Source organism: Oreochromis aureus, linkage group 23, assembly GCF_013358895.1.
Source record: "Oreochromis aureus strain Israel breed Guangdong linkage group 23, ZZ_aureus, whole genome shotgun sequence".
Lineage (NCBI taxonomy): Eukaryota > Metazoa > Chordata > Actinopteri > Cichliformes > Cichlidae > Oreochromis > Oreochromis aureus.
In genome coordinates, this window is record NC_052963.1 from 22393546 (window position 1) to 22411763 (window position 18218).

General features: G+C 43.3%; 1 protein-coding gene across 1 annotated transcript in view; it reads right to left on the reverse strand.

Moving 5' to 3' along the window:
- The window catches only part of LOC116332064 (protein unc-80 homolog), a 69600-nt gene that overhangs the window by 10742 nt on the left and 40640 nt on the right, over positions 1 to 18218 (reverse strand). Inside the window, exons 26-57 of the mRNA XM_039606302.1 lie at positions 17570 to 17703; positions 17309 to 17486; positions 16989 to 17198; positions 16417 to 16514; positions 16130 to 16333; positions 15920 to 16027; positions 14775 to 14913; positions 14465 to 14646; positions 13376 to 13507; positions 11971 to 12157; positions 10096 to 10224; positions 9876 to 10019; positions 9691 to 9791; positions 9518 to 9604; positions 9248 to 9431; positions 8211 to 8305; positions 7950 to 8039; positions 7658 to 7759; positions 7393 to 7573; positions 7037 to 7302; positions 6778 to 6912; positions 6542 to 6680; positions 6222 to 6318; positions 5974 to 6144; positions 5798 to 5890; positions 5484 to 5702; positions 3168 to 3368; positions 1092 to 1215; positions 858 to 983; positions 649 to 772; positions 340 to 546; positions 83 to 267 (exon numbers count right to left, since the gene is read on the reverse strand). Coding sequence (XP_039462236.1) covers positions 83 to 267; positions 340 to 546; positions 649 to 772; positions 858 to 983; positions 1092 to 1215; positions 3168 to 3368; positions 5484 to 5702; positions 5798 to 5890; positions 5974 to 6144; positions 6222 to 6318; positions 6542 to 6680; positions 6778 to 6912; positions 7037 to 7302; positions 7393 to 7573; positions 7658 to 7759; positions 7950 to 8039; positions 8211 to 8305; positions 9248 to 9431; positions 9518 to 9604; positions 9691 to 9791; positions 9876 to 10019; positions 10096 to 10224; positions 11971 to 12157; positions 13376 to 13507; positions 14465 to 14646; positions 14775 to 14913; positions 15920 to 16027; positions 16130 to 16333; positions 16417 to 16514; positions 16989 to 17198; positions 17309 to 17486; positions 17570 to 17703 — 4772 coding nt within the window. The remainder of the gene's footprint in view (positions 1 to 82; positions 268 to 339; positions 547 to 648; positions 773 to 857; positions 984 to 1091; positions 1216 to 3167; positions 3369 to 5483; positions 5703 to 5797; positions 5891 to 5973; positions 6145 to 6221; positions 6319 to 6541; positions 6681 to 6777; positions 6913 to 7036; positions 7303 to 7392; positions 7574 to 7657; positions 7760 to 7949; positions 8040 to 8210; positions 8306 to 9247; positions 9432 to 9517; positions 9605 to 9690; positions 9792 to 9875; positions 10020 to 10095; positions 10225 to 11970; positions 12158 to 13375; positions 13508 to 14464; positions 14647 to 14774; positions 14914 to 15919; positions 16028 to 16129; positions 16334 to 16416; positions 16515 to 16988; positions 17199 to 17308; positions 17487 to 17569; positions 17704 to 18218) is intronic.

Genomic DNA, 18218 nt, shown 5'->3' on the forward strand with positions numbered 1-18218 from the left:
GTAAGATGGAGGAAAAATGAGGAAGATGAAAGCAAACTTTTCAGGAGTGCTGTAGGAGCGGGAGGCTCCTGAAGTCCCTTACCTTGCACTGTATAAAGGGTCTGAGCAGGACAAAAATGGGGATCCGGGTTCGGACGATAAAGTCGATGAAGTCCCAGAAGGCCAAGCCGCCCACCTTCCTCAGAGCCATCTCCTTCACCTGCAGGCTCAGCCGATACCACTGGTTCCCCAGCGAGCGCTCGAAGCAAACCAGCACCACCTTCAGAGCTGTGGAGGAAGGAGGATGAGAAGAGGAAGACAAAGCAAAGCTATAAAATGTTCTCGCCTCTTTTATTGTACCTAAATAAGCAGCCTGGCTCGTGGACTCTGCTAATCCCTCCCTACGCAGATCTTTCCCAGGGTCGCCCGGCGTGGAGCAGTGAGCCGGAGAGGCGTCGAGCATGAAGTTCTTGGTGCGGGATGTGGAGATGATCCGAGGGGGAAGCAGGATGTTGATGACTGTCTGTAGGAGCAGGAAGACCTCCGGCTGCTCCAGGTGGGGGCTGTCTGCATCGAGAAAACAAAACAAAAGCAGGAAATACAAAAAACCCTGAGCAAAATGCTGATTGGCATTTTAAGTCTCCTCCTCCAATCGCACCAACAAATCACCTTTGCTCCCGGAGCCTACAGTTAATACGAAGGGAATGAGCAGGTTGAGCAGCATCCCCTCCCGCCTTTCCTGATTGGTGAAAGGTGAGATCACGTGACTGAGGGGGAAGTCTTCCTTCAAGGCCTGTGGAGAAGCGCGAGGGAATTAGTGTTAGCATGCGGAGCAGCTGCTTTATGAGCGGGTGTTTGATGGGGTCATCTCGCCATACCTGAATCTGCAGAGCAACCAGTCGGACCACGGCGGTGCTGAAGGGCAGAGGAGGAGACAGGTAGGGGCTGAGGTGGAGGAGTGGCAGCCCGTCCGCCACACTGGAGGGGCCGACCACACCCATCACCTGACAACAGACCAGACAAACCACCCCACCAAAAACCTTAAGAAAATGCTAAAAAAAAAGAAAAAAAGATAAACAACTTCGCTTTTCAACATATTTGCAGTCCCGTACCAGGTTGACGCAGACGTTGATAAGCGAGCGCAGGTGAGGCAGGAACGAGATGATTGGCTGTCGCTGCAAAGTCAGGCAGATCCCCTCGATCAGGCTGCTGGCCGCCTCCCACTCCACCTGTCTCCTGGAGAACAAACAAGCACACACCACCAGCCCCCGAAACCACATGCAAGCACGTTGTCATGAGTTTAAAAATAAAAAAAAACTCACAGGGAAAAACAATTCTGCCCCTGAAGGGAGTTTGTTTGTTTGTTTGTTTGTAAGCAGTCTAGCATCCACAGTTTTCAAGATATCATCTTCAAAGTTGGTAAAATGGTAGATATGGTAGAACCTATATTAACAACTAATTTTTATGGCCCGTCTTCCAACTTCAAATCAACATACTAAGCCTTGGGGGACATTAGCACCCAAGGTCAAAGTTGACCTTAAAAAGAAACTTCAAGAAACAACATCAAGTAACATTTCAGATGAAAGGGCATGGAGAGAGCTGTACAACACACTCAATATTTTTTTCATTATGACGCCCTACGATGGCACAATGTTGCCATAAAATTTCACAAAATTACACAGCATGAATACATATTCAAATCTCAAACTTTTGGAGCTCCTAGAAGTCAAAGATTGCATCAAAGACAACAAATGTCGCAAAGCTCACAAACATAGCCAACTAAACACTGCAGCAACAGATCCGCCTCAGAGCAGTGTTACCTCTCAGCTAGCTGCCTCCAGTCTACAGTCAGGGAAGCTTTTCTGTACTCTTTATTACCAAAATTTTTGCATTTATGTATATATGCACATGGACCTCTGTGATAGTTTTACTCCAACTTTCTACAGTTTTTTGCAGGATTGGACCACTGGAATGGCGAGGATAATGAAAAGTTATGTGAAACATATGTTTGTTTGTTTTTTACTTTAGAGCAGTATTACTGCAATACTCAACATACTGCAAAATTTTAAAAACTACAATAGTACTGTATTGTGGGCTGTCTGGAGATTCCCACCTCTAGTAAATACCTGACCATATGAATAAGGACTTTCAGGAGACAAGTTCACTGAAGTCCCTGAAATATTTGGATGTGTCCGATCTCTGATGGCAGCAGATGTGAAGGCCTGATGTTTTGTCTATAGCTTCTCAAGTACAAGTAACATAATATTCATTAAAGCAGTCTAAACAAGGTGAAAAGGTTCACATATATTCAAGCTTGAATATGCAGAAAATCCAAAACTAATTATAGTACAGACCTAAAATTTAGCATAATCCATTTTATTTATTTATTTATTTAGTTAATAATGATAAACTCAGATGGAACGAGCTGACCATCATTCACAACAAATGTAGAAGAGGACACAATCACGTTGAATTACTTTTACTGAAACATGCAGAGAAGTTGATTTCAAAGTTCCAGCTTTTAAGACGAAATATTGCGGCTTTAGTGTTTGACTTGGTTTTTATGTATGAAATTTATTTTATGAATTTCTTGAAAAAAGATAATTATAACTGTGATTATTGGTATCATTACACTGGTAATTCTAATACCAGCAGGTTTCTTGGTCATTACTGCATCAGAATTTTGGAAAAATCTTAGCAAACAAAAGTTTAATTAAAGCATTAAATTAAACTGTTTCAGATGCATCAAAATCTTTTAATCTTTATATAAAGAAAAACTATTTTTGCATTGCATCACATCTATAAGGGTGATGAAGAATTAGTTCTTCATTGTGAGCTAAATAAAGACTAAAAAGACGACATAACACCTGTATGTTGTTTTCCATGGCCAAAGACTGGACGCTCCAGGCATAGAGGAACGCTGCCACTGATCCATTGTTAGAACAAACATCGTCACACACTTTTATGCGATTACGCATTTAAACTCACAGACAGGAAAACACAGTCCACAGAAGCACTTACGGTACAGCACCCACGAAGGCAGCGCTACAGAGGACAGTGCCAAGAAGCCGTCTATTCACTGTACACACCACGGCAGCGGCACAGCACGATACACTCACAGGGAGACGGAGAAAGAAGAGGGATTGTGTTCAACAGACCTGCTGCATAAAGCCTGAGGGCGAGCGCACCTGAGCGTGGGCATCTTGTGGATCTTGTTGAACATGCGGTCCAGCCTCTTGAGGATGAGGATGAGGGCAGGCCGGACGGCCTCGGACGACCAGTCGGTGATGGGCAGCATCTCCATGATGTAACGCCGCAGCCCTCGGCTCTCCATGGTCAGGGTGTCGTAGGGCGCCAGCTTCAGCAGGGCGTGGGCGATCTCCGCCAGCCTGGGGGCAGAAACATTCATTCAGTTCAACTTACCAGTGCTTTTTAGGGTACAGTTTTAAAATTAACTAAGGAATGCGAAGAAACAACTTTACAGACTTTATTTCCAAAATGTGTGTATTGTGTTGAAGACATATCAACCAAAGTTGAATTAGGGCCGGTCTGCGATATTGTATAACACTATGCATACATGCATAGTACAAAAAAACAGTCAGTGTATGTGTAAATATTAATTAATATCTTAAGAACAAAAAATTGCCACAGTGGGCACATCTTTTTTTTCTTCTTTTCCAGACTTCTGAGAAAAAAGTCAGAATTCTGACTTTAATCTCAGAATTTTGACTTTAACCTCAGAATTCTGACTTATTTCTCAGAATTCTGACTAATTTCTCAGAATTCTGACTTTAACCTCAGAATTCTGACTTTTTTCTCAGAATTCTGACTTTTTTCTCAGAATTCTGACTTTGACCTCAGAAATCTGACTTTGACCTCAGAATTCTGACTTTGACCTCAGAATTCTGACTTTTTTCTCAGAATTCTGACTTTTTCATCAGAATTATTTTTTCTCAGAATTCTGACTTTGACCTCAGAAATCTGACTTTGACCTCAGAATTCTGACTTTGACCTCAGAATTCTGACTTTTTCATCAGAATTATTTTTTCTCAGAATTCTGACTTTGACCTCAGAAATCTGACTTTGACCTCAGAATTCTGACTTTGACCTCAGAATTCTGACTTTTTTCTCAGAATTCTGACTTTTTCATCAGAATTATTTTTTCTCAGAATTCTGACTTTGACCTCAGAATTCTGACTTTTTTCTCAGAATTCTGACTTTTTCATCAGAATTATTTTTTCTCAGAATTCTGACTTTAACCTTAGAATTCTGACTTTAATCTCAGACTTCTGATTTTTTTCCTCAGAATTCTGACTTTAACCTCAGAATTCTGACTTTTTTTCTCAGAATTCTGACTTTAATCTCAGAATTCTGGAAAAGAAAAAAGAAGTGCCTACTTTTTTTTTTCCAGTGGCCCTAATCTTTTTCTTGTATGGATAAAAAAAATAAACATAAGAAATGCTAAAAGCATTTTGTAATTTAAACACAACAAAGTAAAGCCTGTGTGTTATCCATCCAATGTTGGATGTGTGAAAGAATGTAGGTGGTGAGGATTAATGACCCATAACTTTCTGATTAAATTTTCTGATGCCCAGCAAATACTTAAAGTTACAGTTGGTAATTTTTTATATTTCTCAAGAAATGATTCTGTAGTCCTAAATATATCTAGAATAGTTTGTAATTACATCTTCCAACAAGCATATGCAGTCTCATATCAATAATGTAAAAAAAGCATGAAGCAACGAGACAATGTCACCATCATCTGAATAAAGTCTCATCTTCTTTCTCCTCACCTCAAGCCTCATCTCCTGAACTGAAGTCAGAGCTCTAACACACAGAAACATGCACAAACACACTTGTTTATTCCTGAGCTTGCTCCAATGACTACTGACCTCTTGTCTGACATAACGCACCCATCTCCGGACAGCTGACAACGAGTTGACTAGACATAACAGCTGCCAAATAATGTTAGGCTGAAAATCCCATGTTCCCTCTGACAAGTAGTTTGATTACATTCTCACACTGAATGAGAGTTTATCTAATAAATTTCAGAGTCCAACAGTGTTAGATACACTTCAAAGAAAGTTTCACTGATAGAGGCTAACAGTTTAGCATATCCTTAACAAGTCACCTCAGTACTGCTGTCACTGGTCAGAAGTGAGCTTCACTGACTCATCGACTCATTTTGGACTCCCTTCACAAAGTTTTACAGCCTCCTCCAGAGTAAATGAAGCCGGATGCTTCTCAGTCTGCATTGACAGCTGAGGTAAACAGTGGAGTGACAGGGAAAAACTCCAGGGTGGACTTAGATTTGATCCAAACGAAACACAGATACTGAACTGTTTGTTTTTGTATTTGATCTCTCTTGGCTGACTGAAACATGTTTGTCCTATAGCAGCCACCGTAGTTAGGGTTATGCACTTGAATCTCAGTGGGTAAGAAAACAAAATAATTTGACAAATTTACACACTGTAACTAAAATCAGCTGGTATTTCATCGCACACCTCATGTGGGACTTGATGTCCAGTAGCTCCAGAGCTGTGACCCGCGGCTCGCCTGCAACGTTCTGCAGGATTTTGAGCCGTGGCCCGCAGTGTTTGTAAAACTCGGTGCAGATGTTCAACAGGGACTCCCGTGGCCGGCGGAACTCCTCCCTGGCGATGCGCTCATCCAGCTCCTCCCTTGGCATGCCCTGGCCCTCCTCCAGCAGGTGAAGATTGTCCCTGACAATACAAAGATCTCCTCGGTCTTGGTTTTCAAACTCCAAAACTGCACTATAGTCATCTATTCTGAGACAGGTGAGAGTTAAAGTTCTGACCTGGTGTTGACCCCTCCGGACATGGCGTGGTTAGCTGTAGTGCCACCCTTGTGGCCCTGATCACAGCGAGACATCTGGGGAGCCGTCATGGGCCTGTGGATGATCAGATGACAACAACTGAGAGGACCTAAAAACAAATCTAGACTCAGTTGTGTCTGTATTGGTAAGAGACAAACCTTGTGAGGGCTTCAGAGCTGTAGAGGAGGGCCTGCAGAGACGTAGCTAGGGCAGCGATGGCCGCAATCTCATCTCTGGCAGCCGAAGCAGACTCCATCGTAACTGTGTTGCTCTTCAGTTTCTGGAGGTAGCAGGGAACCAAGGCCTCCAGCACCATCAGCATCTGGAGACTGGAGAGGGAAGCATGGATAGTATGAGGACAGAAAGCAGCTGACAGAGAAAGACGCCTCGATGTTTTTATTGATACCTCCTGAAGGATTCGGGGGCATATGCAACCACAGTGACGCACAGCTTGATGGCCTCGCTGATAGAAAAGGTCAAGTCCTCATTACCATAACAGAAATCTGTGACATATACAGACAACATATACAGAGTACAGTCAAACTAGTCCAACAGTAATATTAGACTAACAGTTGAATTTCTGAGGCTTCCTTTACAGACTTATTTGATATAAGAGGTTTAATGAATTCGGGCATCAGTCTGAGTTTCTGGGCTTCTTTACTGACTAGATCCCTATCTTGATACCTACGGCAGCTTTGTCAGGAGCCAGTAAAATTGACAGTTTACCCAGAGAGCGTAGAGGCTTCTCAGCTTTGACCAGCTCCAGAGCATCCAGGGCATCCTGAGTTTCACCTTCTAGAGAGACCAGCAGGTCGAACAGACACTGGGCCGAAACTCCTTTAGAAAGACCGGTACTGGTGCTGGTCTGAGATGGATAAGAAGAGAGAAATGCATCAAAGGAGACGAAGACCTTGCAGTGCTGACCGACTGCAGATTCATTCGAATGACTCCGAAAGTCTTACTGTGAACTCGAGCAGCGGAGCAACGCTGGCAAACAGCTGCAGGATAAAGGGTTTTCGATGGAGGATGTAAAACTGCCGGCAGCAAAACTCAATGCCCTGCCTCAGAAGAGGGTTGCTCTCGTAGTCTGCATAGACCTGTCACAGCAGATAAGGGAGAGGGGATGGGAAATGTAAATTGCTGTGAAACTGGAATTCAGAGCCAACTTTTCTGCCTCCACTCACTGTCTAGGCTCAGTTGAGTGTGCACAGGTAAGCGTACCTGCAGCATGGTTGGCAGCATCCACTGGTACCCACTCAGGGAGAACAGATGGTTGAAGTGAACGGCGGTGTTGATGGCGGTCGCCGTGTACTGCCTCAGCAGGGAGCTGTCCTCGGGGTGCAGCAGCAGGGCCCCATTGAAGACGTTAAGGAACAGCATCATCTCATCGCCCCATGGGTACTCACTGGGCATGCCCAGAAACATTTCCTCCAGCAGTTTGATCCACAGCACCTTGTGGAGAGTGTCCAAGCCAAACAGCTCTTTACCTGGAAGGCAGAGCAAAGCAGCATTCATTATCCTAAAATAAACTGTAGGAGCTATACTCACGTTTATTTAGCTGTCAGTCTTTTTCTCACCTTGAGGCTCATTAAAGAGGGAGAACTCTGCATCGATGGCAGTGCGGGGGAAGGAGGGCAGGCGAAGCAGGTCCTCCTGCAGCAGGGAGACGTGGGACTGCTTGTGCACAGCTGGCATGTGTTGTGTGAGGGAGATGAGAAAGAGGACTCGACCGACTTCTTCTAGTTTACGGGAAAACACCTGAAAACAAAAATTCAGACTATGATTTTCCAGTTGTAGGACACTGTTTAGGGGTTGATTTAATTTTCACATTTCTAACCTTACCTGTTTCTGGATGAGCTCCTGTCCTTTCTCAGGCAACATGTGGACCAGGTTGAGCTGAGGAGAGACTGACCTCCGGAACGGGTAGATGTCTCTAACATATGTCTGAAGGTTAGAGAGAAAAATAGTTACACAAAATATCTCTATGCTTATAATTTCATTCAATGCCAGAGGTACAGTGGAATAGATGTGACTCAAAAGCACTGGTCTGAGCTTTCTAATCTGCACAGAGCAAGACCGAAATAGTTGTTGCTTTTTTCAATGAACAAAAAACCCCTCAAAATAAAGTTCCCACCTTTGAATAATGGATGAGGTTCCATCGTTTATCCATGAGGAAGTAGTGTGCTGATCTGGCCTCGGGAATGTTGAAAAATTCCAGACACTCCTGGTTGGAGAAAAAGGAGATGGCTGATTAGTTTGCTTGCGCTGAATTACAATTTAAAATTTTATGCATTTAGCACATGCTCGCCCAGCATGATTTGAATTTAATTACAGTGATAAGCCTCCTCGGTCTTGCCTCACTGTGTGTGTGATTGACTGAGATGAGAGTCTTTACCTTTAGCAGGGCTTCAAACTGAGTGTCTTCATGGACTGGTAGCTGGGTTGGGATGTCACATTCATTCTGCCCGTGCACCACCAGCGTTTTGGTTCCTGCAGCAGCAAAATGCATGAAAATATTTACATTTTGTTGACATATTGTTGATTTCTGTTATTGAACATTAAAATTAAAACAAAAACAAAAAAATGAGTGACCATAAGGGTCTTTTTCTGTCAGTATGAGACTTGTTTGAATAAAGCCAGAGACCAGAAACAGAAGTTTGCTTTGTGTCTTAGGAAACAATGCTTTTTATACTTTTACCTTTTATCTTTGTTTTGTTTAATCCTGTTGGTATATAGCTGTGGAAATGTTCAAGTTGACTACCTTATCTTAGTGAATGAACCACTTCAGACTAGAAGTGAGAAAAAAGGAATCTAATGATGGATATCAGGGTTCATAATGTCCCTGTTGTTAAAAAACAAAACATGGTTGTGGTGTGTGTTTAGTAGCCTGTTGTCTTGTAAAATGGTTGGGTGTGCTTGGGAAAAGAAAGACACATCCTGAGATTACCGGGGGTTAAACTACACCTGATGAGGGTACAGCCAAACTACATTTGGCTGTACCCTTATCAGTGGGGGCATCACCACAGCGGGTAACTCTGCATGTTTGGTGTGGCAGATTTTCTGCCAAATACAACCTCAAAGCGGATTTGTGTCTCCGGCTGGTACTGAACCTGCAGCCTTTCATTTGCCAAGAACCCACTTCACTATGTGGCCACCCCAGTAAAAATGCAACTTAATATTAAATAACACGTGCTGACCAGACATTGTGGGTATCTCAGCTGGTCTATTGGTCCTACCTTGGTCTGTTTTGCCCGATAGGTGGACGGTCTGAACAAAGATCAAATACAGAGGTGGCACCTGTGCATCAAACACCCTCTGCACTACAAAGTCATCAATTATAAAGTGCTCCACAAACTGGAGCATCAGAGCTAACTGGTGGAGAATGGTTTTACAATACTAGCATTACTTATGTCTGCAGTATTTAGCATTCACCTGGCATCGATGCTGTGACCAGCAGTTTGACCTCACACTGCTCTTTCTTCATGGTCTGCTTCAGGTCTTTAAAGAAGAGCCCCTCCACGTAGCCGACCACCTCCCACAGGAAGGTCAGCGTGGCCGAGATGGCGTCCATGCCCCATTCACAGGGAGTCCGCACAAAATACATGATCAGGCCCACCTTAAAGGAGGAGAGATGAGGGGGAAGAGAATAAACAGAACTGACAATAAATGTAAAAGTACAGGTGAAGGTAACTGGTGACCCACCAGGTAGTTAAAAAGGATGTGAGAGGTCTGGGCTGGCAGATCTCCAATGTTGAGCAGGAGCTTCCTAAGCATGTACATCAGCTCGTCCTGGTGCAAAAACCAAACAAATGGACAAACAATGAAAAACTCATTGCGAGTCTCTTTCCCACATCTGTCCGCAGGTGTTTGCCTACCTGTCTGTTGCTCACTGTCAGCTTTTCCAGGAAGTGGCGGAGAACGAGAGCTGGATCTTCAATGAGGCAGTTCCAGAGGATTTGCTGGGCAACAGCACTCACTGAGGAAACATTTTTGCATAAATAACCAAAAAAAATCACAAAATTTTTGATGCAAATTCATTTTTTTGTGTAGTGACAGCTACCAGCCACGCCATCCTCTCGAACTTCGCCGTCTTCCATGAGGTGCACTATTGGTAGGACGGCAGCACAGATGCACGCTGGGAAGACAGCTTGAGGCGGCTGTAGCATGTGGTGAGTGGGTGTGTGTTCTGTTGTGTTTTCTTCATCTGGCAAAAAAAGAACTTGTAAAGAGCAAGTTTTATATAAAAAGTTCAATTTCATTTGTTTGTGACATTTTTCTACCTTCAGCACTGGCCAGCGAGCGGACAGACCATACAGAGCCCCGGCGGAAAGAGTAGTTCCTGTGGGAGTTGCTGGAGGCACAGGATGGGCTGACGGACAGACGTCGTGATGCCAGGTTCACCACTTCTTCTGCTGGCGGGATCAATGCCAAACATAACCAGTAGAGGTACAGGGGAAAAACAACATGCTATCAGGGTAAAGAGCTATGCAGAGTCGAAACACTGTGTGCTAATGTGGCAACCTGCAGGGCTGAAATATGCCAAAGCCTGCAGTTCCTCTAATGACCACATGAGCCTGAGTCCAAGTGTGAGTCAACCACTATAAACACCCATGTTTAACATCTACATACTTCAAGCATTAAAAAGCATGTTTACAGTATTGTGCGAAAAATGGTTTTGGGCTCTATGAATAGTTTTACCCTTCATAAAAACACAGGTGGTTTTAACTTTACGAATCATCTTTACGAATGTAGCTAAGTAACCAAGCTTGCTCATGTTAGCACTCCACCCTTTCATCTAAATATGGTCACTTCTGGCTTTCAAAGCTATTATGTCTGTATAAAAGGTGGAAAACGTGGATGTAACCATCATTACGCTACCCACTGGTTTTGGAGCTTAACTGTTAGTGTGCTGACCATAGCCATATTGTTTTTCTTGGAGTGCTAACTTATCAGCTGCATCCCTAAACTGTATGGGTGCACTATGTCAACACATTTATCTGCTAATTAGTACTCAGTATTTCACTCATCAAAACTGTAGCACAAACCATCAGGATGGTCTGTAGAAAGCTGGAGTATTACTCAGATAATCCATTAAAAATGCTCTAAAAGGCACCAAGAGCACGCACATAATAAATAGGTCTAGTCTAAAGTAGTGGATGAGACCGAGCAGCTGCCATCTAGCTATATGACACACCTGTCAGTTAACCATAGACAGTATAAATCATGAACTTAGCTTCCAGGTCGGAACAATAACACCAGTGCAAAAGTGCCTTAAACCTGCGTTCTGTTTGAAGAACGCAGGTTTAAGGCCACCAGACAGTGATAGCTGTGACGTGGTTGCAGAAAGGTGACGTGCCAGTTTTGCAGACACGTGATCTAGAGGTTGGTCTCCATCCAGAAAATGCTGGGAAAATAATTGCTTAACCTTGAGTCACACAGGCCTACCTACCAGAGAGCCACCCCACTGGCAACCACCAGTTGCTAGGGAAAAACGTGCAGTCGCAAACCGAAATACAAAGACCTCCTTGTGATTACTATGGTCGCTAGCATATTGCTGCAGTCGTAGTTTGAGTAACAATCTTTTATAGACCGTCCTTGTGCTTTTTGAGCTGTAGTAAAACTCTGAAAAGTCCAACACACCCTGGAATGGAAGCTGTTCGCCTTCAAAGCAAAAGTTGTGCCCTTCAAAACATGTTGGTTGCAGTACTGAGGTACAGCTTTTACTTTAAAGGCAAACTTTATTCATTCATCATTCGTTGTACTACTGCTCAGCTAGTAGTTAACAAGTACTTGCAGAGAAACATCAAAAACTACAGGCAACCGTGGCAACCAAAGCATTCACAAGGAGGTTTTAGGTGCAGCACCTTCTTTGGATTCGATTTCACATTTCTCAGCATTTCTTGAGTACTGTGCGCATGACGTCACATTGCCAACCAGTTTTTAAGATGGAGAAAAGGGGTAATCTATCCAAAAGGCTAACACAGTTTTTGCACCAGGCTGCAGAAAGCTTTTTAATACCGTTAACACAAGAGGGTCGACTCTGTTTTGAAATAACTCTCATTTGGCCACTGGAGGAACTTCTGTGCTCGCTGTTTTCCACCTCTCGAGGTTTTTCTTGTATAAAACCCAAGTGCTCATACGCCCGGCGGGCCCACCTTCCTCCTCTTGCTCGGGTGGAGGGCTGCATGTGGGTTCGTAGCAGGCCTCCTGAGCCACAGGGATGGCTGTGATGATGCTGGCCTCGCGGCCGAGACGCCGCTTCTCCTCCTCCTGCTGCAGGTTCTTGAGGATGTGCTCGGCTCGCTGGTGGGAGCGCGACACCGCCCGCGCAGAGAAGGATTTCTAAAAAGGAGGGGGCGAGGATCAAATAGCACAGAGGTAGAGCAGCGGGTGTAGAAATTGTAGGAGGTTCAGAATCGGGGGCGGGGGCAGGGGGAATGCACAAATTAGCACTTTAAATCTTTCAGGAATGTGTGTGCACAGCTACAATAGGCTTCTGAGGAGCAACTGGACAACACATTAATACAGTAACTCTCCTCCAGCACACCGATCTCATGCTCTAAAATGCCGTCCTGAGCATTATGAAGCACGCTGAAGTGTAGACGTATAGAATAGGAGCAATTTCAATCACGATAAACAATAAATGTGTTCAGACTGGAAGATGGAGAATTTACTGTATCTTGTGCACAGTAATTGCCTCACAGCATTCGCACAAACAAATCTAAAACAGCCATGATATGAAAAACAAACACAGCAAAGTCATTCTCATCCAATGACCATGCATCAACAGCACGACACACACAACATGTCTGTATGCCCGATGCATGCTGTTATTTTCTCCTTAACAATCAAAGCATGTGCCGGAAGACTCTTTTTAAATATGTGGATTGTGTGTGTCCCTGATCAAGATGCAACTATCCAAGATGACCCATGAAACCGCCCCCCAGCTTCTGGTCCGTGATGAAAAACCTAAAAGGTCGCTTCCCCTTCTGTCTTTAATGGTCTGAGGTAACAAGATGCATCAGCAGCACAAACACCCGGACAGAAATACCAACTTACTATGGCATGGACTGACTGAATTAATGTGGGGTACTAAAAACAAAGACAGTCGATTAAATTATAGAACATGTGCTCGCTCATTAAAATCTCATATTTCTAGTCATGCTTTATGAAAAAAAATATTTAAAAAAGACAAGAAATTAAAAGGAGGCACCAAGAAATCTGTGTTCACACATTTTTCATATATTTGCAGATTTCTTGGTGCAGTTTTCCACATTAAACTTGCAGCAATAACAAATGTAATATTCAAAGCAGTAAGAGTGTGCTGTATCTTATTTTGTTTTTTGGTGGATTGTGGGGTTAAGTGGGATTAAAAAATAGTTAAATTATAAACTGGCCTATTTTTACAGGGTTCACAAGCTTAGGAAAACTCTCTCACTGAACTCCAGTGGTGTTTAAAAAACCTTCTCTGTCACTTTAATTAAAAAGATAAACTCTAAAAGCTGTTTCTGACAGTAATACAAGTAGATTTCTGCCTTTTAGAATAGGGCTCAAACTTACAGACTGGTCTTCGTTGATTGGATCCTGGACGCTGCCAGTGTTCTGGGGCACCCAGGGAGGGTCAAATATGGGGACACAGGGCATGCCCAGTATTGGAGAAGGGAGAGTGAAGTTAATGCTGGGTGGAGGGATCTGAAAGAGAAGTACACCAAATTTAGTAAACACAACGAATGCCCTTCTGCGCTATCTTTTTTGGGGACGCTGAAAATGCAAACAATCTATTCCAGTTTGTTCATGTAAATGGAGAGTCCTCTTCACATTAAGGTTAAGTATGGGGTTCCACAGGGTTCTGTGCTGGGACCACTTCTGTTTACATTATACATGCTTCCCTTGGGAGTATCATCAGAAGGCATAACATACATTTTCACTGCTATGCAGATGACACCAAACTTCCTATCAATGAATCCAGATAACACATCTATAGTTAGCTAAACTACGAGAATGTCTTAAAGACGTCTAATCTTCTGCTTCTAAATTTAGATAAAACTGAGGTTATTGTACTCAGCCCTGAAAATATTAGAAATGTGGTATCTAACCAGTTTACTCTGGATGGCATTACCGCGGCTTTCAGTAACACTGTGAGGAACCTTGGAGTTGTTTTTGACCAGGATATGTTCTTCAGTGCACATATTAAACAAACACATATGACTGCTTTCTTATATTTGCACATCATCTTAACATCCTGTCTCCCGGTGATGCTGAAAAACTTGGACTACTGTAGTTCATTATAAACAGGATGTCCTAAAAACTCCCTGAAAAGTCTTCCGTATATCTAAAACATTGCAGCAAGAGTACTGACAGGGACTAGAACGAGAGAGCACATTTCTCTTATATATATTATAATCTCTGTCTCTCTCCCACATCATGTCTTTTATCCTGTCTTTGTCCCCTCACCCCCAACCAGTCACAGAAGACGGTTGCCCCTCCCTGAGCCTGGCTGGGCTGGAGGTTTTTTCCTGTTTAAAGGGAGTTCTTCTTGGACATTGGTTGATTGGGATATTACCTTAAAAAATATAAAGTGTCTTGAGGCGACTGTTTTAGTGATTTGGTGCTTTTTAAATAAAACTGAAATGAACTGAACTGAACTACCTTAAAGATCTGCTGGGCTCCTTCCTCCATGCGAGGCCACACTTGGTAGCGAAAACGCCACAGAGTGTAAAACTTCAGGATGGAGTTAATGCGCTGGCAGGCCTCAGGGTGCTGGAACTCTGCCATCATCATTTCGGTCACTGCATCAGGGACCTTTACGGCGCACAGGAGGAACAAGGCAGCTGGAAGGGGGCAGATAAAAAGGGCAGGAAAGAAAAAGGTAAAACGTGGTTAAGGGCAAAAGCGTTCGTGAACGTTGAAGGGCACAGCGACCTAAGAGGTGACCACCACAGCTCAGTGATGCACTCACCAGCAGCGGCTGCCATATGTTCATCCACACTGAGTAGGAGTTCCCAGGCTGCGGGCTGGATGTCTCCGTACATGTCGTCAGTCAGGATAGGAGCTGCTTTGATCAGCAGTGACAGAGGAGCTGGTGACAAACTCATCACCTATGAGAAAACAAACATTTAAGATGAAAGTGCAAAGCTGCAAAATGATCTATAATCTCTTTACTAAGGTAGTAATAAGACATTTCCCAATCTACTTTATCTTTGACTTAATATCACCCACAGTGTATACAAACTGAAAAAAGGTGCAAGCAGTCCTTTTCAGAGCTACAACACAGTTAGAAAACTTTTATTTCTTTTTTTTTGGACCCATTTCTTGCTTTCAGAACTGCCTCAATAGTTCATGCTGGAAGCATTTCTCACAGATTTTGACACATAACATCTGTTAAACCTCTGATAAACTGTTAAAACAACAGTTTAGCCTTCATGCTGTTTTTGCCGTGTTCTGATCCTACCATCTGAATGTTGCATGAGAAATCAAGGCTCATTAGACCCGTCAACATTTTTCCAGTCTTCTATTGTCCAAATCTTGGTAGCTTTTATGAATTGTAGCCTCAGTTTTCCTGTTCTTATTTCACAGGAATGGCACCCGGTGTGCTGCTGCTTCTGTATACCTTGCAGGCAATTTCAGTGCCACTTATAGTATATTTTGCAATTCTGCAAAATGTATTTTGGCAGCAGTTTCCGAAATACTCAGACCAACCACCGTGTCACATTCAAAGTCACTTAAATCACTTTTCACCTCAACTCTGATGCTTTGTTTTAACTTCAGTAGGTTGTCTTCACCACGACTACAGAACTAAATGATTTAAATTGCTGCCATATGAGATATTTGCTTTAGAAAGCAGTTGCTTGAATAGATATTACACCTTTGTAATATCATTAATCAGAAATCTCTAGGCCTAAAAAATTAGACCAGACCGGCAGACGTTCCTCTAATGGCCAGACTCCCATGTTAAATAAACAACTTATAGCTTAAAGCCGGGGTGTGGTCTCTTTTATTGACAACACGGGCAGCTCTGATTCCTGTCTGAGAACGTGGTGCACATCCTGCAGGTAGGAAGTGATTGTGATAATTATAATAATAACAAGAAAAACAGAAATTCACCTGATTGCGGATGTACTTGAGCATGCCTGTATCCTTCTTCCCTTCTGTGTTGGAGTCAGTGGGTCTTCTCTTCATGGACGGGGTCCTCAGACAAGACTTGTCTGAACACTGATGGGAAATAGTACTTTAGAAAGCGGCGGAGATTTTAAAAAACTAACAAAACACACATATTTAGGTTATTCATCCAGAAAAACAGTCTGTCAATTCCACCTCTTTGTTTTTCTTCACACGTCCTCCGATGTTACCAGAGGAGGTGCTGTCCTCTCTCAGGCTGTCCACCGTCTCCCCGTACACGAGCTTGATGGCGCGGACCAGACGGGCACAGGAGCGGCTGTGGTGCTGGTAGCAGCGTGGGTGGCAGAAGTCTATGTGGGTACAGATGAAACTCTGCTGGTTGCACAGCAGGATCATAATCTGTGCCGAGAGAGAGCAGAGTGGAGGTCAGTGTGCGGGAAGGTACACACAGCTTTCCTCCCCGCATGTACCGACAGACTTACGTGAAGCCAGGACATGTTGCGGTGGTAGTTGTCCTCCGTTCCTCCCGAGCTCTGACCTTCTGGCTCGATGCTGGGTTCACTGGTGCTGAAGGGACTGCCTGCAATGTTAAACAAGAACAAACAACCCCATACAGGACGCTGATAATTGTCCACTTATTTCACGATGGAGAACAGTTTCTTTTCCCTGTGCAGAATACTTATAGTGAGTAAAACTCAATCACTACAATCCAAAAAAACCCATGTTTTTTTCACTCTCTAACAGGATCTGGCAAAAACAATACTGTAAAAGTAAACTAATGTTAACATACACTGTAAATAAGTCTGTAATTTAACAAATATTTCTTATAAATTTTACAGAATTTTCCTGTTATTTTTAAGTACATGAAATACCAATAATATGAGAAAAAATAGACTGTTAATTAGCAGGTCTGATGTAAAATAACATGAAAAACCTGTAACTGTGTTTTACAGTTTTTATTTTTTATAGTGTACTGCCATTTAATTAGAATTTCCCTTTTTACACAATAATAAATGAAATTATGTTCTCTCCAGGAGTTTCAGTTACATCATACCGATGTCAGTAACTGTGTCTCTGCTCTGCGTTTGTGACAGCAGGCCTTCTTCGTTCTCAGACTCAGAGTCCTGCCGAGACAGCTTGGTGCTCTTCAGACTCCCTGCTCTGCGTATCGAAGACAGCGAGCCGACCTTCTTCACACGAAAACTGCGAGCTCCTTTGATCTGAAGCAGGCGCGAGCCTCCAATACGAATCTTCCGCACTGGTGCTGGAGAGCAGGGGAGTGGGGAGAGATTGTCTACAATCAACAATGAGCAGCGAGTAAATACGGAGCAGTAATCAGCTGCGTTAGCCAATCTGGATGACACCGAGTCTCACCCTGAGCCTCCTGGGTCTTCTTATCATCGCAGGTGGTGTCAGACTTCAGAGTGTGGCTGCTGCTGTTGAGGGAATCGTGCCCGTCTTCGTCGTCGAGGATGCCTGCAAAGCTGATCTTCCTCTCGTAGCGATGGCGGCCGAGCTCTGGGTCCAGACGCAGGCGGCAGCTGTCCAGATCCTGCAGACAAAACAAGTAGAAATCAAATTCTCATCGCTATTCACATCAGATTTACCCTTTTGGAATTTGATTTCACTACTGACCACAAGCGGTTCGGTGCGTGGTCGTGGTAAGCAGGGGAAGGTCTCTCGCAGGAAAGTGGTGATCTCCAACAACAACTGGCAAGCGGCCATCTTCAGTGCGAAGGGGCAGCCGCATTTTGTAGGATTGACCGTGTCTTTGGAGTCAGAACAGATAAGATAAAATATATAAATGTGGCTAGAACATCTTTTTTGTTCTGAGAATTTAAAAGTTGTAGAAACTAAATTTCAATTTAAGTTTCTTTTCAAAGTACACACAATAAAATGCATAATACTGTGATCTTATTACATATGCAGCATGTTTTTATATGTGACATCAACAGCTTGGCAAGTGCAGACTTTTTATTTTCCAATTTGAGTGGACGTTCATGTGAAATTACCTGCTTCTGATTAATTCAACACCGCACAAATGCACAATGAGGCGCACCCGATGATCTAAAGCTGCAAATGGACCATTATGAGGTAAATATTTTTAATGATGATACAAGTTATCATTAAAAAACCTAATTTATTTAACATCCTATTGTCCAATCTCTTACATAGGGTGCTCTGCTTAAGCCTACCTACAACTGCTGATCATCTGCAAGCCACTTTGCAACCCATCTGCAACTTCTCAATCAGTGCCATATCCATTGTCATACAAAATAAAATC